At 47.3% G+C, this 23,112-nt stretch overlaps 1 protein-coding gene across 2 annotated transcripts; it reads left to right on the plus strand.

Annotated features, from left to right (window-relative positions):
* Positions 1–8,254: 8,254 nt before the first annotated feature.
* Positions 8,255–14,686, plus strand: LOC122909493 (C-C chemokine receptor type 1-like). Of its 2 annotated transcripts, none has more exons than XM_044253729.1 (2): positions 8,255–8,648; positions 12,184–14,686. In XM_044253729.1, exon 2 carries the CDS (start codon positions 12,234–12,236, stop codon positions 13,314–13,316), a length of 1,083 nt encoding a protein of 360 aa, XP_044109664.1. In that variant the 5' UTR covers positions 8,255–8,648; positions 12,184–12,233; the 3' UTR covers positions 13,317–14,686. The 2 variants fall into 2 exon arrangements, with proteins under 2 accessions (XP_044109664.1, XP_044109665.1); XM_044253730.1 differs by lacking the exon at positions 8,255–8,648 and adding an exon at positions 8,919–9,215.
* Positions 14,687–23,112: the final 8,426 nt, after the last annotated feature.

Below are 23,112 nucleotides of genomic sequence, written 5' to 3' on the forward strand. Positions count from 1 at the left end.
TGACCAGTGCTCTGAATGGCAAGGCAGCAGCAAGAGAGAGACAATGAGATGAGAGAGCAACACAGCCAGGCTGTCAGGACCTCTCCCTGTCACATCCCAGAGTGGAATGCTTGACCCCTCACGTGCCCAACTGGGCTAGAAGTCCCCATGATGCCCCCATCAAGTCCCCTCTACCCTGCTTATCCAGGAAAGCTGGGGCCATGCTCTGGGCGATGGGGAAGGGCGGGGCTTCTGTGTTGTTGGGGAAGCCGTGCTGATGGCATGGCACTCGGTGCTGGTTCCTCGGGCCTCACCATTTTGGAGCAGGACCTTAGCAGCCCAGACCTCAGCAAGACCTTCCATGTCAGGGCCTTGGAAGAAGCCTCTGGCAGGCTCCAAAACTGTCCCCGAAAGGACTGGGTCATGGCGGGCCCGGGGAGGTCATGGCTCTTCGAGCCAGAACCACTGTCCTCTCTACTCTTGCACAGCTCTGGAAAGGGCGGTCCCTTGACTCTGTCTTTCCCAGGGGTAATTTGTTTAGACCACTCCCCTGGGCCCCCTTGAGCTCTGGGAAGAAGGATGGCAAGTCTTTGCCCCTTCTCCCTGGGAGAGTCCCTCCATGTCACTAAGACCACTAAAAATGAAAGTCCAGAGTAGACAGGCCCAATTGGCGTCGAGTCCACCCAACCTGGGGAGGCCCCCCCAACCGCCATCTTTGTAAAGGCCTTTGATGGGACTCTGGGTCCTCCTTACAGAGACATCAGGAAACAGGCAAGACTGGAAGTATCAGAGAGAGGACAGGAAGCTCCAAGCGGGAATTAAAGATAAGAAAGGAGAGCTGTCTGGACAGTAGGGAAGTGGGGGGGGGGGGCCCTGGAGCAGGAGGTGGGGGACATGTTGGGGACACTCTGCAGGGAGGAAATGCTGGTGCAGGACAAAGGAGACCAGGAGCGGCTTCCCTCCATGAGCTTTCCCCTTGGCTGTCCTGGGAGACCTTGGGTCTACAAGGAGTTGGTCTGCAAGCAAAAGAACCCAAGATTCTCAGAAGAAATATTTAAACATGCCCTTCAAAGACAGGGAAGCTTTCAGCGGGTGCTAGTGGGGAGAGGAAACACCAGAAATGAAGGCCAGAAAACAGAACAATCTAGAACCATCCCCCCCCCACTCCCCCTCGAAAGCCCACAGAAGGAAAAGGAAGACCGGAGGGAGGTTAGAAAGTCCAGAAAAGGGAAGTACAAAGTGAGTACAAGATGCCCGCAGAGACCCGGGGCTAGAACTTCTGTGTGTGTGGCAGGACCCCGAGCCCCTTCCCCAGCCGCCGCACCCCCAGCCCCACACACAGGGCAGCGGCCAAGGCCAGCGCCTCCCTTCACGGAGAGGACCAGGCTGATGAGTAGTGGTCTTGTGGTGTGGGTGCGTGCATCTCGAATGGGAGGGAATCCCCGTGTGGTGGGGAAACTGGGCTCCAGCTAGTTGTGCAAGGGGCAGACATTCAAATAAAAGCAAGTTTCTGCCCAGACCAAAGGTCTGTATGCATTCAGATGCAAAATTTCTTGTTAGGTCCCTCTGCCCTCACAGGTGTACCATTAAAGCCCTGCTAACATCCCCCCTCCACACACCCTTTTCCCCTTAGTGCATGGCCTGTGGCTGCCCTGCAGAGGCAAGCTGGTTTCATATCAGCTCTCTGGCAGGGAGGAATGAAAAAGGCATTGATGTGGGGCACCTGGGGGGCTCAGTGGTTAAAGCCTCTGCTTTCAGCTCAGGTCATGATCACAGGGTCCTGGGATCGAGTCCCGCATCCGGCTCTCTGCTTAGCAGGGAGCCTGCCTCCTCCTCCTCTTTCTCTCTGCCTGCCTCTCTGGCTACTTGTGATCTGTCTGTCAAATAAAAAACAATCTTTTAAAAAAAGAAAAAGGCATTGATGTGTATTGTTGGCCAATTCCCAGTGTGAAGACTCTCGGTGGGGCCAAGTTCAATCTGTCAACTTAATGTCACTGGAGGGTCAGCTGGGTGGCCTGAGTCGGCTGCGGGGTCTAGGAACCTATCATAACAGCATTTACTAAGTATATACCATGTGCTAAACATCTTACGTGCATCATCTTATTAATGCACACAGAGCAAAGCTCAGAAAAATAGTTAACTTGCCCTGGGTCCCTAATTACTCGTGGCAGAGTCAGGAATTCAGAAGAACATGTCTGTATCAGTCGGCCTGGCACCCGGGTTTGTGTCTTAGGAACGTGGGTACTCTACAGTGACCGCAGGCACCAAAGACCTTTTGTTTACACAGGTTATTAATATTTATTAATATTTGCAGAAATCAAAAACTGAGAACTTATTACAATGTCATTCTCTTAAAAATAACAGGAATGAAAACTGTTCCATAATAACATAAATAAGACTTTCAGGAAAATAGTTATATTCTCCCAGATGAAAAAAAAAGGTCAGTGGGAAGAGTGGCCGGATCCCCAAAGCTGCTTCAGCCCTCGTCCGTCATGACTGCTTTTGTTGACACCTGTGGAAGGAGACCAGCCGCCCAACAACTACACAGTTGGAAAAGGGAAGGCGTCAGGGGCCCCTGGGATGGGTTTGGGAGACCCCTTTGGACCACATTTTAAGAACAGCCCGGTAGATGCAAGCCAAGAGGTACCAAATAACACACAGTGAAAACTAAGCTTCCTCTCTCCCCACATCACCTGTTTCCCTCACAGGGCACCTGCACCAGCAGCCTGCCCCTCCTCCACCGGGAGCATCCTCGGTCCCTCCAGCCTGGAGGCATTTTGTACCAACACAGAAGTTTGCACACTATTCCTGAATCGGCCCCCACAAACCAGGGAACATCCTTGTCGCCTGTATCTTCTGCCCCCGGTGTAAATACTCGTAAGATCAATTCCTACGGGTGGAATTAGAACAAAAGAAGCACGCATTTGATTTCTTTTCCTTTTGAAAGATTTTATTTATTTATTTGACAGAGAAGGAGGGACAGTGAGAGAGGGAACACAAGCAGGGGGTGTGGGAGAGGGGGAAGCAGGCTCCCCCACTGAGTAGAGAGCCCGAGTCAGAGTTCAATCCCAGGACCCTGGGATCAAAACCTGAGCAGAAGGCAGATGCTTACCAGCTGAGCCACCCAGGCGCCCCCACATTGGATCTCTCTCTCTCCTTTTTAAAGAGTTTATTTTTTTTATTTGACAGACAGAGATCACAAGTAGGCAGAGAGGCAGGCAGGCGTGGGGGGAAGTAGGCTCCCTGTTGAACAGAGAGCCCATTCTGGGGCTTGATCCCAGGACCCTGAGATTGTGACCTGAGCTGAAGACAGAGGCTTTAACCCACTGAGCCACCCAGGTGCCCCCCCACATTGGATTTCTAATGGAAATAGCCAAACAGCTCTCCCTGGTGGGGGACCTGATTTCCACTCCCTCCAGCAATGGGTAGGCGTGACTTCCTCAACGTCAGCAACACACGAGGTCAGGGCCCAGGGCAGCCTCACTAAGCTTCAGGGTGGGGCTTGGAAGTCGTGTCTGTCTGTCTAGCTAGCCCAGCTAGCGCTCTCCTTCTGTGCGACAAGCAGTCCCCCAATGTTTATTGAGCATCTTCACCCAGATGGGCATCCGGACTAGGTGTCAACGTCTCTGCACGATGCTTTGGGACTCCACCCACCTTCCTCTGGGCATCTCTTGAACCTTACACAGATATAATCACTGGACCATGACATTCTAGAACCAGGGCGTCTCACACCATACTGTGCAAACAAATCCCCGGGGGGATCTGGTGAAAACGCAGTTTCTCCTTCCGCAGGCCCTTGGTCTGCATTTCTGGGAGTGCGTTTGGGTCTTGCCATCACACATTAATCAGCAAGTGTCTAGCTAGATTCTCAAACTCCAGCATAATAAATAAGATGCCCTGGAGGGCTTCCAGCTTCTTGGGTCCAACACCCAATCCTGGGGATTCTGATTCAGCAGGTCTGGGGTGGAGCTGGAGAATCTTTCTTCTTCACTTGCTCCCCTTGTGATGCTGATGCTGCTCTCTCTCTCTCTCTCTCTCTCTCTCTCTCTCTCTCTCTCGAAGACCACCCCCTGGGGGGAACACGGGAGTGCCAGGCCCTGCCTCACTCACCTGGGGCCTGTGATGCCCTGAGTGTGACACAGACAGAGGGCACATCCTGGGTGGGGGATGGACGGAGTGGGAGGGAACCAGTGCCTGCAGGAGCACCCCCCTCCCCCGCCCCACAGGGGTCAGCTTTCAGAAAAGGTGGCAGGTGCCTACGCCTCACGGTCTGCAGCTTTGATCCGAGGCACGAAAGGTGATGATCACCTTCTTCACAGACCCCTGCCTCCTGACAGTGAGTTACTACTCAGTCCTTGCCGGCGCTTACCCCTGCCACCTGCCGTGGTCTGGTGGGCAGCAACTATAGGCCTAGCGGCTGGGCTCTGGGGAGCTCTCGACCACCCCAGAGACTAGGGAGTCTGGTGGGCAGGAGGGGGAGAGGAAGGAGACTAGATGAGGATCATGGCTCGTCCTTCCCCTTGTCGGTTAGTTCTAAGCTTTCAAACCCTGCCCTCCAGTGTCTGTTTCCTGCTGAGCATTGCCCTCGACCTGTGACAGAAGAATGGGGAGGAGGGGCTCTCCCTCCGATGACTGTCACCCAGGTCCTGCCCTGGGTGCCCTGGAGAGAAGCGACCTCTCCAGGGGCTGTTTTCTCAAAGAACTCCCTGGAACTTCCTTTTTCTTCTAAACTGACGAATGGAAGAGGCAGCCTTCTGTCTTCTGGTACACGTCCCAAAGCCTGGAGATGTCGCCAGCAGCCCGCTCCGGGCCCGGGCCAGAGAGCTGGTCTGAGCCTGTTAGAAAGATAGACAGAGCCATCACACTGCCCATGGGTGACCGTGGGCCCTCCCATGGGGCCACCATTCCTTTCTAACCATCCCGGGTGGGATGCCTGCAGGGTTCCCTCTGGCCACGCTCAACTTTGTGGGTATGCGTGTGGCGCTGGTTCTGCCCGGGACTAGATGTTGCTGGGCGGACACCGCAAGGTCAGAAAGGAGCCCAGGGGGCGCCTGGGTGGCTCAGTGGGTTAAAGCCTCTGCCTTCTGTTCAGGTCATGATCTCAGGGTCCTGGGATCGAGGCCCGCATCGGGCTCTCTGCTCAGCAGGGAGCCTGCTTCCTCCTCTCTCTCTACCTGCTTGTGATCTCTGTCTGTCAAATAAATAAATAAAATCTTAAAAAAAAAAAAAAAAAGAAGCTGACAACCCACTAGGATCCAAGAACCACCGGTGCAGGAAAGAGGAAAGGTGGGGGTGGGGTCAGAGGCTGGGGTGCTGGGGGCCGAGGTATGAAGGCCGCGGATGGTGTGATGGGGAGAGCCAGGAGTTAGGATCACGGGAGGGAGCGGCTGGGGAATGTGGAAGACACGGCCGAGGAGGGGAGGACTTCAAGGAACCCGTTGGCCCCGGAGCTGGAGGAAACCTGCACTTTGCGGGGAGGATAAAATAGGGCTTCCAGGTCCCCCCTGTCTTGGGGCGCATGGCCTTCTACAGTGTACCCGATGGCTCTAGCTGAAACGTTCCTTCCATCCCCCTACTCCTTGGTTGTGGCTGGGCTCTGTGACTTGCTGTGACTGATGGGATGCAGCCGAAGGGACATCGGTGACTTCTGATGCTATGCCTGAAGACACTCTTCCGTCTCTGCTTATGCCGGCTTATGCCCCCACCCCCACCCATCACCACCACCACCAGGCAAGGAAGCTGGTGTGGCCAGACGGAGGACGGGAGGCTGTGTGGAAAACTAGGTCACCCCTCGTCGAACACCAGGACCCACTGCCACACAGGGACACCCATGCCCCACAGATTCACGCCACAGTGTCAGCGCGATGTTAAGCCCCAAAGTGTGGAGGTGTCAGGCTGCAGACATGTGTGGATTGTGAAATCATCAAGAATCATTACAAGGGAATGTTAGAGATTGTTAGCTAACATCTAGGTTCGTGAGACAAGAACAGTTTTTAGTCTTTTTTTTTTCCATTTTTACTTTGAACTATTTCGAGTGGACTGCCTTGCTATTTATTGTCAAAAGTATCCAACATATGTCATCAGGTGTAAACAAAGGGACCTCCACCACTCCCCCAAAACTCTCAGAGCTCCGGCGTCTGCCCCTCCCTGATGGACTTCCTGCTGCAGCGTGGAAGGCTTCAAGAGAGGAGGTGGCATCTTGCACGATCCAGGCAGGATGAGAAGGGTCATGGGTGTGGCCAACACCCTCAATGACATTGGGACGTGACACAGCACAATAGAGAAGCAAGCAGAACTTAAGGGAGAGAAGATGACACATTGGGCAGCAGACAGAGCTCCATGGTCCTGGCACCGCCAGTCCCTCTTGGAAATTTACCTACAGGTGTACCACTTGAACCCAGAGGGTGAGCCTCCATGAGAACCAGGCTCCACATAGTCCATGAGCCTGGCCTTGCCCTGTCTTGATTAAACAGAGCATGAGATTTCTGGGATGTTGAGGCTGAGACAGGAAAGGAGCGGCATAAATGGCGGGGTCAACATCCGATGTAAAATTCCACACAATGGAAGTGTGTGATATGAAAGGGGAGGGTCAGCAGGCTAGGTCAGGGGTTGACACAAAGGAAGGGGGTGCCAAATGGAGGAGTCAGAGACGTAGGCAAAATCAAGGTCAGAATCTTGGGTGTGCACCTTACTGATACTTCCACCTTTCCCCCTATGTCTAGGGCGATGGCCAGTGCCTGAAGGGCCAGCCCTGTGCCCCGATGGAGAATCTCCTGGGAATGATATTCAGTGACACAAGCCAATGAGAAGGAGTCCTCTGCCAGCGGTGGGCAGGTAGAGATTTAATAGATACATGCCTGGTTTCCTCACATCTGGTCCCACAGTAGGGGTGACTCTTGGGGGCTCCCTGAGCTCCCCCTAAGGCCAGGGCGCCATTTGCCTTATACAGTGCTACCCTCATCATCACATTCCCTTCCCTGGCCTGCTTTCCCCTTCCCTGCAGTGCTTCCTAGGATCCCCTGAACATACACTACTTGTGTCTGCGTTCCACTCCAGCTTTGCACCTAACCGGGAAACCCAAACTAAGACAGGCATGAACACGTCTCAAGCACTCCACTCAAATCATTCATTCACAGGCATGTCTCTGTCTTCATCTAATCCTCTAGAAAGCCAGCATCATTAGCTTTGTTTTACAGAAGAGGAAAGAGACAGTCAAAAGCATAAATAATACACTCAAAGTTACCAAGAGGTGGACCCAGGATGAGATGCAGGTCTGGTTTGCCAGGCTCATCAGAGCCCGCCCCTCAGGCCCTGCTCTCCCCACATAGGCAGCAAGTTCTTGGGCCCATCTCCCTCTTCTTTCATCTGGTCACCTTTGGCCTCCCTCTTGCCCCATCTCTCTGTGGACAGGCTGCTGAAGAGGGGAGACCCGATCCCAGGAGACTCATGGAATGTTCCTTTGAAGACCTTGTCTAATGTCTTCATTTTACGGATCAGGAAACAGCCTTGAGGGGGCAAGTGACATTTCCAAAGCACACAGGCATCCCTTTCTGAGTTGGTGCTTTGCACCATCTGTGAAGAAGGCCTAGCGGAGTCCTGTGTTACGGAAAAGGAGCAAAACCCCAGCGGGCTGCAAGCTCAGTGGCAGAGCAGGTGTTGGCTGCCGAGGGGAAATTCACAAGAGGCATCTTCCATCAGACATTTTCTCTTGGACCAGGTGCTCTGGGACACCCCTCACCTACAAGCTGACCTGGGGCATCCCGCTACGAGCCGAAGTGTTCAGCCTTCTCATTCGATGGAGCGGGAGCCAAGACTTATCAAGGCATCCTTATCTGCCCTTGTCTCCAGGACCCAGCTGGGATTTGGCCCTGGCCTCTGGTTGGATCATCACACACAACAGGAACCTGGAATCAGAAAGGAACGGCCAAAACCCAACCTAGAGACCTGGGCTCACTCCAGGCTGTGGGTTCCTTGAGGTGAAACTGTTCAGTGGGGTTCGGTCCCACAGGGAATGGGGTGCAGAGAGGGACAGCAAATGGTCAGAGGTGAAGGACCTAGGGGGCGCCAAAGAGAAAAATGCCACCTCTCTTGGGCTATCAGCTCTCTCATTTTTTTGAGGAACAGGACCCAGACTTCTGGTTTAAACCCTTCCATTTGCAAGCTTTTAAAAAAAAAAAAAAGGCTACTCACTGACCACAAGACGTCCACGCCCCGCCCCGCCCTCCCTCAACCCTCAACACACATGCATAATCTCAGCCTTCAATTGCTTCACAAATTCCCAGAACACCTCATACCACCTCTCCCCCACTCAACTCCACCCAACCCCACCCAGCCCAGTCCCCTTAAGGCAAAGCTCCCCAGGGAGAAGCACAATCCTTTCTCTGTGCTTTCAATCACTCTCACGATCTCTGTGAGCAGAGACAATCCTTCGAGCAAACCCAGCATCAAGGAACAGCCACTGGCAGGTGTCGTGGCCACCCAACCAGATACAAAAAGAAGAACTCTATCCCCTTCTTCTCATTCTGAAAGACTGTGAACCCTGGAGTCCTCAATCATCACACAGGAAACAGAAGACTTCCTGCTCAGTAAGGACGTTGAACCTTGAATTCATAAAGATTCTAAAAGCTCCAGAAACAAAGACTTCGCGGACAAAACCCCTAGGGACCAGAGTAAGTGGCACTTGTCTGTTCTGTCTCCTCAGTGACCATGAGGTCACTCTGGTTTGCAGTCATGCACGCATCCAGGTGGGACTGTGGTCCTCGTGTTGCGGGACATTCTTTCCCTGTCTCCTCAAAGGTGAGGCGTTCTTCGAGGGTGAAGCAAACGCCTAAGTAGACCATCAATGCACCTATAAGGCAATTAATTGTACAGCAATTCTCAAAAGGGGTGAATTTATAAATTGGGTGCTCAGATGTAAAACGGGGGTATTTTTTGCTAAAAAAGGAAAGCTTTCCTGAATGATGGGTTTTTGGTGACTGATTGAGATAATCTGCCTTTCTAAAGTCAGTTAAGAACAAGAGGATCTCTGAAAAACCATTCAAGAGGAAATCACTTGCCAAACTGCTCTGTGTAAACAAAAACCAAACACGGTGTATGAAGAAATTGTAGCAAAAGGGAAATACTAATTAGAAAAAAAAGTTGCAGATACGAGGATGATTTGATACTGGACCAGTTTCTTGAGAAGACTTAGACCCAAGGAGCCTTACAATGGGACTGCTGGTTTGTCTTTCGAGGAGGTAGGATTTTACCCTCCTGAAGGCAGGGAGATGTCCTCTTGGGATGCATCCATTCTGCTCTACTAACAAAGAGGCAGGTCAGAATTTTCTCTGAGGAGAGAGGGGCATGGGGGCTACTTGGAGGTATCTATTTCAACTTTTCCTCCATAAACTCTGGAGTGGCCCAGATTTTCAGACTTAGAAACTCTCGGAAGTTTGCATAGGTTTTCGGCAGGCTGTGTACCACTTACTGGCACTTCAGTCCCCAATCTGACTAGCAGGACAGCTCTAGGCTATGCAGACTGTGGAGAGTTGAAGGACCAGTAAATGTTTAACAAGTGGCTTTCCTGGGGATGGCGGGGAGCCCTGATTTCTAGTGTTTGTGGATTTCTATGTTGTAAATATCCTCACTATGGTTTATTTCAAGTTATGGAGCTCCTGAATGTTGAGCTGGGGAGATAAGCACACGATTGGTTTTTTATGAACCAGGATAAGCCAGCCTCTGCACACCACCACGTTTGGGTGTCTTATCCCTACAGACTGCCCTTTCTCTGCTCAAGGCCTTCACCAACTCCCAGGCTAGAGGATGCTGCCCCTGCAAGGTCCCAGGTGGTGTCCAGGGCTCTAGCTGTCTGCTGCGCAATGACCTTGGGGTGGACTTTGCAGCAGACTCCAGCAGGGCTGGATGGCAACAGGGTCCTTCTCCCTCCCTCCATGGCCCCATGCCAGGCCATCTCTCTCCCTGAGTTGTTGTGTGGTGCCTGGCAAGTTGGCAAAATAGTTAAAGCAGTTAGAAGTGGACGGGGGGGGAGGGGACTGGTGTAAGCGGTTCTCTGTTCAAATGGCATGAGCAATGCTGACTCTGTTTGCCTTCACCTTTGCCAAAATTCCCCCAGAAACTGGGCTCCTGGGCTCAGTCTTGGCACCAGTTGTTCCTTGGGCTTCCAAGCTGCTTGGAACTTCTGCAGAAAACCTGCCAGCCCACCCCAAAATGCTATCCGCACCCGACCTGTCCGTATCCGGACGGGAAATCAGAAATCGTCCACACAGCGTGTACGGTCAGCCTGGGTTTCTCCAGAAGTAGGGCTGCTTGGGTAGAGGCAAGTCCAGAGCTGGAGGAGTCGGCCATAAGGGGGGGGGATTTGACTGGAAATAACAGTCCCCCAGCCAGGGTGTACGACACTGTCATTCCCCCCACCCCCAACCCCAATCATGTGCCTCATTTTCCAATGGCCACTGCAGAAATGTGAATTTTGTAGGAAGGAAACATTCATTAAGCAATTTAGAAGGAAGAGTGCTAGAGGCCCCAGATTCAGGGTGGGAATTATGATGTGGGAACCGGCTACTTTTCAGACTGGTGGGAACCTACTGAAAATTTCAAAGGGCAGTTCGCATGGAAGGGACTGTCTTGGTTCATCTGAAACTCTTGAGTAGAATTCATTTTCCAGATTAACTACAGAGAGAGCTGGTGGGGGAACTTGGGGAGCAGGGTACATCAGCCAGAACAGGACTGGAGCTGGGGACTGGCCCCAGAGAAGGATCAGTGCAGGGAAGGAGGAACCCCAATATTTGCTGAGGGCCCGGTAAGTACTAGGGGGTAGCTTTTCTCACACATTACAGTAGTCCCGCAAGATGTTACTTTCTCACATTATGGATGAGGAACTGAGGTGCTCGCTTCGGCAGCACCTATACAGATGAGGAACTGAGGCTCAGAGAGGTAGATTAACTCATCCAAAGTCACACACTGGTAGATTCTACGAAAGCCCATGCTCCCTTCAGGGAGGTTTCTGTCCTAAGTGAAAAGGATGGAAAATGAATGCGGAAAATCGGGGCCTGGGAAAGTCCCATGAAGGCAAGCTCTCTAGTGGTTCTTTTGTTTTTCTTTGTTTCAAGCCAACCCTGGGTAAAAATATCTCAGAGCGAATCTCTCAGCAGAACTCCAGCTACCGGTCGTCACATGATGCCTCCTGGCTGGAGGCTGTTCTGAGCTCTTCCCCTGCCCACCCCCAACCCTTCTTCTCATGAGGTTGCCCCACTCCTCCAAGACTATACTGTCCTCTGAATCCTCCTCACGGCCCTCATGGGAGGTCTACTGAGTGACCTGTAGATCCACGTGGACCCCATCAAGGCTGTATGATGTGAGCCAAGCTGACCTGCTCTGGTGTCCTCAGGGTCCTCTTATACTAAGGGTTGGGGCTGGCCTTCTAGAATTTCACTATGACAGCACTATGGGCCTTTGGGATATGATAATTTTTGCATTAGAGGACATCCTCTGCCCTACCTACTGAATGACCGGACAGTAGCATCCCCTAGTCACAGTGGCAACCAAGAAATAAAATAAATAAAATAAAATAATAACCCTACACACTTTCATGTGCCCCCATTACGCTACATAATCCCTGGCTAAGAACCTTTTTAGCCCCCTCAGCCATGAAGACACATTCGCAAGTCTGGGACTCTCAGCTTCCTTCCAGAGACCCCACAGTGCAAAATCCTTGCTCCGTGATTGGACGCAAGGATGCATGTGGCTTCAGGAATGCACGCGAGAACAATTTCAGCTCTCATTCTCCTAGATACGTGTCCTTACCACTTCTGACTCTCGCATCATCACCTCTAAACCAGGGAATGATAGCAGAACCCCCTCTGGTCGGGGTGGGAGGAGTTATCTAGCACTAAGTCCAGTGCCAAGGCTGTGGACAGCACTGGTTTGGGACAGCGTGGCGGGATCTCGCTCTGATGGTGCTGTGCAGCCAGTGGCCTTTTCCTTCACAACACTTAGTGCCAAAGTAATTGAATTATCGACTGATGGGCCCATTTGTTTACTGCCTACCCCCTCTGTTAGACCACAGGGTCCACGAGGGCAGAGAGGAACTGGATCCTACCTTGCTCAAGGTCGAGTCCCGGGGTCTGGTACATAGTCGGTACTCAGTGAACAGTTGTCAGGTGGGTGAAAATCTATAATCACCGCCTCGTCTTTGTGTGTCCGCAGCCCACCGCCTTTCCTGGCCAAGTAACCGCAGAAATCATCTTCCTTGACTCATGGAAAATTCCACGATGGAAACCTTGGCCCCCACAAAGAACTATGACATGACGACGGAATATGACTATGAGGGCATAACCCCATGCCAGAAGGGGGAGGTGAGGGCCTTTGGAGCCCAGCTGCTGCCCCCCTTGTACTCTTTGGTGTTCATCATCGGCCTCGTTGGCAACATCCTGGTGCTGCTGGTCCTCATGCAGCACAAGAGGCTCAAAAGCATGACCAGCATCTACCTCCTCAACCTGGCCATTTCCGACCTGCTCTTCCTCTTCACGCTGCCGTTCTGGATCGACTACAAGCTGAAGGATGACTGGAGCTTCAGTGATGGCACCTGTAAGTTGCTCTCCGGGTTTTATTACACGGGCTTGTACAGCGAGATCTTTTTCATCATCCTGCTGACCGTGGACAGGTACCTGGCCATCGTCCACGCCGTGTTTGCCCTGCGGGTTCGGACCGTCATCTTTGGTCTCATCACCAGCGGTGGTGCGTGGGCCCTGGCCCTCTTGGCCTCCGTCCCAGGCTTCTACTTCTCCAAGATCCAGTGGGAGTTCTCCCACACCACCTGCAGCCTCCACTTCCCTCATGAAACCCTCAAAGCCTGGAAACAGTTCCAGGCTCTGAAACTGAACATGTTGGGTCTGGTTTTGCCCCTGTTGGTCATGATCATCTGCTACACCGAGATCATACGGATTCTCCTCAAACGACCCAATGAGAAGAAGGCCAAAGCTGTCCGTCTGATCTTTGTCATCATGGTGGTCTTCTTTCTCTTCTGGACCCCCTACAACCTGGCCATATTGGTCTCTGCTTTCCAAGACAGCCTTTTCGCCGACGAGTGCAGGCAGAGCAAACAGCTTGACCTGGCCATCCAGGTGACAGAGGTGATCGCCTACACTCACTGCTGCGTCAACCCCGTGATCTACGCCTTCGTCGGGGAGCGCTTCCGCAGGTATCTGCGCCAGCTGCTCCGCAGGCTGCTGTCCACGAGCATGGTTAAAAGGCTCCCCTTCCTCTCCACGGACAGACTCGAGAGGGCCAGCTCTGTGACACCCTCCACCGCAGAGCACGAACTCTCCGCTGGGTTCTGACTCGGGGCCCTGGAAGCTGATCCGGGACCCAGCAACGGTGACCTGCCAGGCACGCTGACCCAAACGGAGTCAGGCTGGGACACCTGGCACAGTGTGGAATTGCAGCCGTGTGGGGGTGAGTGAGTTTCAAGGCAGTCTAGACTAAATCACTTCTGGGATGACTGAGCCATCTCCAAGAACTCCTCCCTGGTAGAAAGGAAGTGAATGAGCGAAATGGGACATTCCAGAAGACTGGAACAGAGGGTGCCAGGGAAGAGCTTGGGCCCAAATGGGATTTCATGATTTGTGAGCATTAACATTTGTAAACAGAGCCACTGAGCATCCCGGGGCCCTTGTCCCTGCCCCCACCACCAGGGAACTTGGAAGTGGGGATTTCCTGCTGACTCCAATCTGAGCGTTGCAGGAGCCAGCAGCCTCTCCCCACATTCACCTACCCCCACCCCACGCTCCACTGCAGGTTTCAGGCTCTTAGAAACCCCGAGGAACTGAGGACTCTAGGATGGAACATCTCGAGCCCTAGTGGGAAATAGGATTGGGGAACAGCCCTCGGCAGTGGAATGGAGAAAGCCCTTGGCCAGAATCATTACGTTTGCAAAAACCAAACAATCCAGGCCGTGGGCTAGACACAGACCACATGCATAATACATTTGACTTCTTGGTGGGGGGGGAGTCATTATTTCCATTTACCAGTTTCTTCTTTCTGAATATTTTCCAGAATCTCCCTTCCTTGTAAATTGGATGAGGCGGGAGTACATTCTGCTGGCTTTATTGCAGAAACTAATATGGGGCAGAAGGAGACAGGGTCGATTTCCCTGCTCCACTTCCCCATGCGAGCATCTGGTTTTACCAATCAGAGCTCCGGCTGTTACCCTGGACCCATCCGCAGGAAAAAATGACCTGGTGTGCAAGCTGACAAGTGTCTGAGGCTGAGAGGGAAGGGGGTGAGGTGGGGACTCACCCTCACGAGGAAGGTTGAGAGGACCCTTAACTCAAAGAAATATATTTCCCCTCCATGTCCTTAACACCTGATCTCTCACCAGGGACTGCCTGGTCATCACGTCTTTCTTCCCTTTTCCCTGGGACGTGTACTTCTTTAAAAATCATTTTGCAAATAACAACAACAAAAAAACCCAAACAGCTTAAAAACTCAAAGGGGGAAAAGAAAACGCCCAAAGCGCCCAATTCTCACTACCCAAAGACAACGACTGTGCCCACTTCTATGTATTCTCTGTTAGTTTGGTGTTTGCTATCTCCTGTGTGGATTTACGATGATGACAAAGACGGACTTCAACTGTACCCCTGCTGTTTTTTGTTCTTAAGTCGCAGTATGTTGGGGTCACTTTCCCAGGTGAATAAATCATATTAAAGCACTTTTTCTGAAGGCTGCACTGAGTTCCACAGCAGGGCTACACCCTAATTTATGCCACCCATTTCCCCATTATTGTTTGCACAAGTCAGTTCAATCTGGCAGTGACCAGTGTCAACTTTTCTGAGTTCTCTGAGCCGTGGGAGGCACACAGGTACAGGGACACCTGGAGACCCCAGCCGGGGTGATTGGGGCTGTGGTGGAGTTCATGGCACTGGACAGCAAAGAGGAGGAAGGAATTCATCAGCCAGAAAGTACCCTGAGGGAGTGGGTGTCCCATCTTACAACACAGTGACATCATTGGGCTGGCTGCTCTCTTTTTGGACCCTAGAATTGTGCTTTTATCCAGCCACCCTCCCCATCATGCAGGGACCTACTAGGTAGGCATGCTTTCTTTGTGTAAAGAGGCTGGTATCATGAAGGTCTGGATAGTTTTTATCTGGGAAGGAGACAGTCACACCTCCCTGGGCTTATGTTTCCACCCAGAAAAAGGGGACAAATCCAAGCTTTGGGAGTCAACGGGGAAGTCAGTTTTCCACTTGCAAACCTGCCAGTTAGTCTCCGCAGCGTGGAGAGAAGAAGGTATAATGGAATTTAAAAAACATTTGTCTGCCTCTTGGGTCAAATAAGACGGCATCAAGAAACAATGTTTGAGCCACAAAACTACCCTAACGAGAAAGGTTGTCGTGACGATGTCCTCCAGGTCCATTTCTGAAAGAACCCTTGTGTTTTAACTTGTCACAAAGGCAATAATGTTCTTTGTAGAAAACTGGAAATGGATAAGAAGGCCAAAGAAGAAACCAGAAGCATTTGTAGTCAGTCGGCGCTACCTGCATGCAGCGTCTCTTAACACACTAATGTCGCAGGACATCTCCTTCCTGTGTTGGTTTACACACACACATCTGCAATCACACAACATTTTTTTGCGTGGCTGTGGTAAAACCGGACCGCAGTGAGCACTTACTAAATGCTGGTCGAATGGATGGATCTCGGAGCCCCCCCCTCCCCGTTTCTTTATAAAGGGAGGCTAAGATGAGTATCTACCCCCACGGGGAGCAGATTTAACCTGAGGACTGAATGAAGCAAAGCAAGGAAAGTGGCTGATTACTTTGTAACTTTTTTATTTTTATTTATGTATTTGTTTGTTTATCTTTTTTTTTTATTTTATTTTCATTCCAGCCAGTTAACATACAGGGATACGATAGAGGGATTCAACACTTGCATACGGCAGCCAGTGCTCACCCTCAGTGCCCTCCTTCATCCCCATCACTGATTCACCCACCCCCTCATCCACCCTCCCCAGCAGTTTGTTCTCTGTAGTTAAGTCTGTTTCTTGGGTGATCTTTCTCCAGATCTATCAGATAAGAGATCTGACGCCCCCCCTGCCAGGGCTCCTCCGCAGTCACTCCAACCCTTTCTGAGATGCCTTCCTGCCTCCAGTTCAGCTCCTTGCTCCTGGGGGGGGGGGCGGGGGGAGGGTCTCGCCCCGGTTATTGCTGTTTCTAGCATTTCATCCTTCAGAAAGGTTGTCAGAAGAGCCCAAAGACTTCTGTCGTTCTCATCCAGATTCCCCACCTGTCAGCATTTTACCACCTTTGCTCTAATTTATCATTCTCTCGCTCCCTCCCTTTCTGTTTCAAAAGATAGACAGGGAGATAACTAGATATAAATGTACTACTTTTCTCCAGCACCATTTGAGAGCAGGGTGCAAATACGATGTCTCATCAGCCTTTTGTACTTCAGAATGATTTTACTAGAAACAAGGATGCTCTTCCACGTGATCAAAGCAGAAACGGACTGACAGAAGATTAACCAGGTAATCGTACCTTCTTTCCAATTTTGCCCACTTTGCAAATAATGTCCTTCATAGTCCCAAGACCTAGAATTGTTTAGTTAGTTGGGATTCCTTCTGAGTTGCTTTCAATCAGGAACACTTCTTCAGGCTTTTCTTGTCCTTCCTGACCTCAACATCTTGAATGCCATGGGTACCCGGCTGATGGTTCCTTGTTGTGGGTTTCCTGATGTTTCCTGATGATTAGGGTCAGGTTATGCAACTAGAGCAGGAATCTCACAGAAGCGATGCTGTGTTGTTCTTAGTGTATCATATCAGGAGGCGTTTGGTGCCAACCTGTGCCATCATGAAAGATGTTAAACTTTATCACCTGCTTTAGAAGTCTCCACCAGGTTTCTACACTGTAAATTATATTTAATAACAAATAAGTGCCCATTATTAGTGGGCATTTTGCTGTAAAAAGTAAAAGCATCTTTTCTCCTCCACCTGTGTATTCATTCATTCAATTATTTATATCATCATGACCTCATAGATTCCCTTTTTATTTAATGGGATAGAATCTGATACTATCTTTACTGTTTTGATGCACGAACTGTCCCAGACTTATCTACTGGGAGCCCTTCAAGCTGCATCCCACCTCCTTTTGTTATCTTTTCTACCAATTTTTAAGCCCTTTCTTATTTTTTGGCATATAAGGTATAGGTTCTGCACAGCACAAGGAAGCGTCAACAAAAGGAAAACGTCATCAATGGAGCAGGAGAAAATATTTGTAAACCACACATCCATAAGACATTAATATCCAACTTATACAAGGAACTCATACAATTCAAAAGTAAAAAACCAAATAACCCAATACATAAACAATGAACCTTGGAACACCAAATCAAAAGTAATGACGTACTGTATGGTGACTAATATAACACAATAAAAAATAATTTTAAAAAATAAACAAAAAACCTGAATAGACATTCTTCCAAAGAAGACATACAAAGAGCCAAAAGATACATGAAAAGTTGCTCAACATCACTCAGGGAACATCATCGTCAGAGAAAGGCAAGTCAAAATCACAGTAAAATATCACCTCACACCCATTAGAATGTCTATTATCAAAAAGACAAGAGATGGCAAGTTTTGGTGAGGATGTGGGGAAAAGGGGACCCTGTACACTGTTAGTGGGAATGTCAGTTGGTACAGCCACTATCAAAAACAGGGTGAAGTTTCCTCAAGAAATTAAAAATAGAGCTACCATATGATCCAGCAATTCCACTTCTGCATATAAGTCCAAAGGAAACAAAATCCTTATCTCAAAGAGACATCTGTATTCCCCTGTTCCCTACAGCATTATTCACAGTAACCAAGGCATGGAAACAACAGAAGTCTCTGTCAACAGATGAGGGAAGAAAATGGAATGACCCAAGGTAGAAGTCCCATTCTAAGGGTATTTCCCTTCAGCTTTACCGAGAAATAATTGAACATAACCACATGTTTATGGCACACAGCATGATGGCTTGGTTTACATATATTGTGAGATGATGACCACAGTAGGTCTGGCCAACATCTACCTGCTCATACAGATAGAATTTTAAAAAACGAAGGAGAAGAAAAGAGGAAAAAATTTTCTCCCTGTGATGGAAACTCTTAGGATCTACTTTCTTTTCTTTCTTTTTTTTTAATTTTTTAAATTTATTTTCAGTGTTCCAGAACTGATTGTTTATGCACCACACCCAGTGGGATCTACTTTCTTAACACCTTGCCTATATACCCTACAGTAGTGTTACCTGTGGTCACTATGTCATACATCATCACATCCCTAAGACTCATTAATCTTTTAACTGCAAGTTTGTAACTTTTGACCCCTTTCCTCTGATTCCCTCTTCTCCACCCTCTGCCTCTGGTGACCACAAGTCTCATCTCTTTCCATGGGTTTGTTGTTGCTGTTGTTTTTAGATTCCACATGTAGGTGAGATCATACAGTATTTGTCTCTCTCTGTCTGACTTATTTCACATAGTATCATGCCTTCTAGGTCTATTCATGTTGTCACACATGGAAGGATTTCCTTGTTTTTAATGGCTGAAAAATATATATCACAATTCTTGATCCATTCATCCACTAATGGACACTCGGGTTGCTTCCATGCCTTGGCCATTATAAGTAATGGGGACATGGGGGTGTAGGTATCTTCTTGAGCTTGTGTTTTTATTTCCTTTGGATATATTCCGAGAAGTGGAATTGCTGGATCATATGATAGTTTTATTTTAATGTTTTGAGGAAGTTCCATACTGTTTTCCATAGTAACTGTCCCCATATAAAATCCCAATGGTGCCCCAGATGTTCTCTTTGTGTCATATCCACACTGGCATTCGTTATTGCTTGTCTGTTTGATGATGGTCTTTAAAACAGGTGTAAGGTGATAGATCACTGTTATTCTAATTTCCTTCTCCCTGATGACACTGATGCTGAGCATATTTTCATACACCTGTTGGTCTTGCATACATCTTTTTTGGGGAAATAGCTATTCAAGTACTTTGCCCATTTTTTTTCACATGTGTACATTTAAATTTATTGAGTCCATCAGCATTAAGTACAGAAGACCAGATGAATTTCTCACTAAAACTGGATGCATGTGACATAGGAAAAAACTGTCTATGGGCTAAATATATGGTTCCTAGCTATTTTTGGAACATTAGTCAATACAGATCTCCCCATGAAAATGCTTCTAGATTTTTAGTAAGTAGGAGACACAGTTTTTTTTTTCAATTTATTTATTTTCAGCAAAACATTATTCATTATTTTTTCACCACACCCAGTGCTCCATGCAAGCCGTGCCCTCTATAATACCCACCACCTGGTACCCCAACCTCCCACCCCCCCCGCCCATTTTTAATTGGGTTCTTTCTTTTTGTTTTTGCTTTGTTTTATTTGTGATTGATTTTCATCAGTTCTTTATAGATTAGATACTAACCCCTTATCAGATATGTGGTTTGCAAGTATTTTTTTTTCCATTCTGTAACTTGTCTTTTCACTTGTTTATTTCTTATTTTGTTACTTATACTTAGGTATAATATTTTTAAAAATCATTACCAAGACCCATGTCAAGAAGCTTTATTCCAGGACCACCTGGATGGCTCAGTGGGTTGAGCTTCTGCCTTCTGCTGAGGTCATGATCCCAGGGTACTGGGATCGAGGCCCACATCAGGCTCTCTGCTTGGCAGGGAGCCTGCTTCCCCCTCTCTCTCTGCCTGCCTTTCTGCCTACTTGTGATATCTCTCTGTCAAATAAATAAAACCTTAAAAAAAAAAAAGAAGAAGAAGATTTATTCCAGTGTTTTCTTATAGGAGTTCCATTGTTCGGGTCTTATATTTAAGTTTTTAATCCATTTTGAGTTAATTTTTTTGAGTAGTGTAAGATATAGATTCAGTTTCATTCTTTTATGTGTAATATCCAATAAGTTCTGGTATGTTGTCTTCATTTTTGTCTCAGGGAACTTTTGTATCTCCCCCTTTAATTTCTTCCTTGATCTATCAGATGTTCAGTACAGTGCTGTTTAATTTCCATATGTTTGTGAATTTTGCAGTTTTTCTCTTGTTGATGATTTCTAGTTTCATGCCATTGTGGTCAGAGAAAATATGTGGTAGGATTTCAATCTTCTCTGATTTTCTAAGACTTGTTTGTGTCCTAACATATGGTCTGTCCTGGAAAATGTTTCGTGCACACTTGTATTCTACTGTTGCTGGATGGAATATCCTGTATATGTCTGTTAGGTGCATTTGGTCTAGAGTGTTGTTCAAGGCTGTTGTTTCCTTATTGATTCTCTGTCTGGATGATCTATCCATTGTTTGGAGTAGGGCAACAAAATCCCCAACTATTATTGTATTCCTGTTTAGTTCTCCTCTTAGCTCTGTTAAAGTTTGCTTTACATAATTAGGTGCTCTGATGTTGGGCACATAAATATGAACAACTGTTTTATCTTACTGATGTATTTACTGCTTTGTCATTATATAATGACCTTCTTTTTTTTTAATTTTATTTTTTCAGTGTCCCAAGACTCATTGTTTATGCACCACATCCAGTGCTCCATGTAATATGTACCATCCTTAATACCCACCACCAGGTTCACCCATCCTCCCATCCCCCTCCCTTCCAAAGCCCTCAGTTTGTTTCTCAGAGTCCACAGTTTCTCATGGTTCATCTCCTCCTCTGATTTCCCCCAATTCACTTTTCCTTTCCTTGTCTCTTTTTGCCATTTTTCATTTAAGATCTATTTTGTGTGATGGAAGGATAGCTACTCCAGCAATTTGTTTTGGTTACCACTTGTTTGAAATGTCTTTTTCTATCCCTTTACTCTCAGTATGTGAGTGTCTTTAAGGCTAAAGTGAGTTTCTTGCAGGCATTATATTGTTCAATCTTGTTTTTTATATATTCAGAATTCTATGCCTTTTAATTGGAGAATTTAATCCATCTATGTTTAAAGTAATTATGATAGGTAAGGGCTTGCTATTACCACTTTGTTTTCTGTTTTTTTTTTAAATAGATCCATTGTTTTTTATTTCTTATACTGCTGTCTTTTTTTGTGGTTTGATGTCCTTGGGTATCAGTATCTTTGATTTCTTTATCTTGTTCTTTTGTGTAATTACTTTAGGATCTTCCTTTGTGATTATCATAACACTTACATAAAACAAACCCTAACAACAACCCATTTTAAACTGATGACAACTTAATTTCCATAGAATTCATAAACATTACACTTTTACTTCTCCTCCCTCTCACATTATAGGTTATTACTGTTACAATTTACATTTTTTTAATATTTTATAACTAGTAAGTTATTATAGTTATAACTTTTTCCCTACACTTTTGTTTAACTTTTAAACTAGAGTTGTAGATGAATTATGCACCATTATTACCATATTGCAGAATCTAACTATATCTTTACCATTGCCATGAAATTTATGTTACCTCTTTATGTTTTTACGATGTTAATTAGCATTCTTTTACTTCCACTGAAATAACTTCTTTTAGTATTTCTTGTAAGGTAGATCTGGTGATAAAATTTTTAATATGTATCATTTTCTTTTCTTCCCCATTTAAAAAAATTTGGTAAAATACACATAAAACTTACCATCTTAACTATTGTTAAGTGTACAGTTCAGTGGTACCAAATACATTCATAATGTTGTGTTAGCCATCACTATCATCCATCTCCAGAATTCTTTTCATCTTGTAAAAATGAAACTCTAAACCCATTAAACAACATCTTATTCCTCCCTCTCCCTGCCCCAAACCCTCGTATATGTGGAACTGTGCATAAAATAAGTGTATTTTGTCCTTTTTGTGACTGGCTATTTCACTCAGCATAAAGTCCTCAAGGTTCATCCATGTTATAGCCTGGGTCAGAATTTCCTTTTTATGGGTGAATAATATTACCCTGTATTGATGGACTTCTTTTCTACTCTATTTATTTGTTAACAGACACTTGAGTTGCTTCCATGCTTTAGCTATTGTGAATAGGCTACTATGAACATGAACTTTAGCTATTGTGAATAGGCTACTATGAACAAATATCTCCTTGAGACCCTGCTTTCAATTCTTTTGGCTGTATATTCAGAAGTCAAAATGCTAGTAATTCCAGATCATTTTTTTCTTTTTATGTATTAAGGGTAAGTATTTTTGTTTTTTATGTATGTGTTTTATAGTAGGTGGTTTTCAAGTTCATCCAGTTCCCACCACCAGGCTCACCACCAGTAGAATATCCAATCCATTTCTTTCCCCTGTTGCCACTACTCCATAGAGTGTATCTTGCACTAATCTACTCTCCTAAAGATGGGTGTCAAGATTGCCTCCAACTCAGTGCTCTCATAAATAAAGCTGCAATATCCTCATATAGACTTGGACTTGAAATGCTGGATCACGAGAAGGCATAAATTAGTTCGGTCCACATTGCTACTCCCTACGCCTGAAATTTCCTCTTCCCACATCCTTACCAACACTATGTTATACTCCTTTCTAATCTTTGCTAGTCTAAGTAAAGGGATACTCACAGTTGTTTCATTTTACATTTCTCCAATTATTGGTGAATTAGAATATCTCTTTAAAGGCTTGCTAGGCTTTTGAGTTTCTTCTGTAAATTACTTGTTTTTTTTTAAGATTTTATTTATTTATCATAGAGAGAGGGGGAGAGAGCAAGCACAGGCAGACAGAATGGCAGGCAGAGGCAGAGGGAGAAGCAGGCTCCCTGCTGAGCAAGGAGCCCGATGTGGGACTCGATCCCAGGACACTGGGATCATGACCTGAGCTGAAGGCAGCTGCTTAACCAACTGAGCGTCTCTGTAAATTACTTGTTTTTATCATTTTTTCAATTGGGTTTGCTGTCATTTCTTGTTGATTTGCAAAAGTTCTTTGTATATTTTGAATTTTAGTTTCTTAATGCCTTAGACATTGCAAATGACTCTTATCATTGTCTCAGCTGCATTACTTTATATGTAACATCCTCTGTTTAATAAATTCTTGATCTTGATGTAAAAAAATCCATGAAACTTTGTCTTTTGTTTTATGCCATTTACATGCGGTTTAAGAACTCTTTCTCTCCCCTTATGTACCAATGTTATTCCATTTTGTCCTATATATTATTGCCTTTTAG

The sequence above is a fragment of the Neovison vison genome, chromosome 6 (genome assembly GCF_020171115.1).
Source record: "Neovison vison isolate M4711 chromosome 6, ASM_NN_V1, whole genome shotgun sequence".
NCBI lineage: Eukaryota > Metazoa > Chordata > Mammalia > Carnivora > Mustelidae > Neogale > Neogale vison.

Coding starts and splice junctions, on each gene's coding strand:
- LOC122909493 (XM_044253729.1), top strand. CDS start 12,234: ATGGAAAATTCCACGATGGAAACCTTGGCCCCCACAAAGAACTATGAC.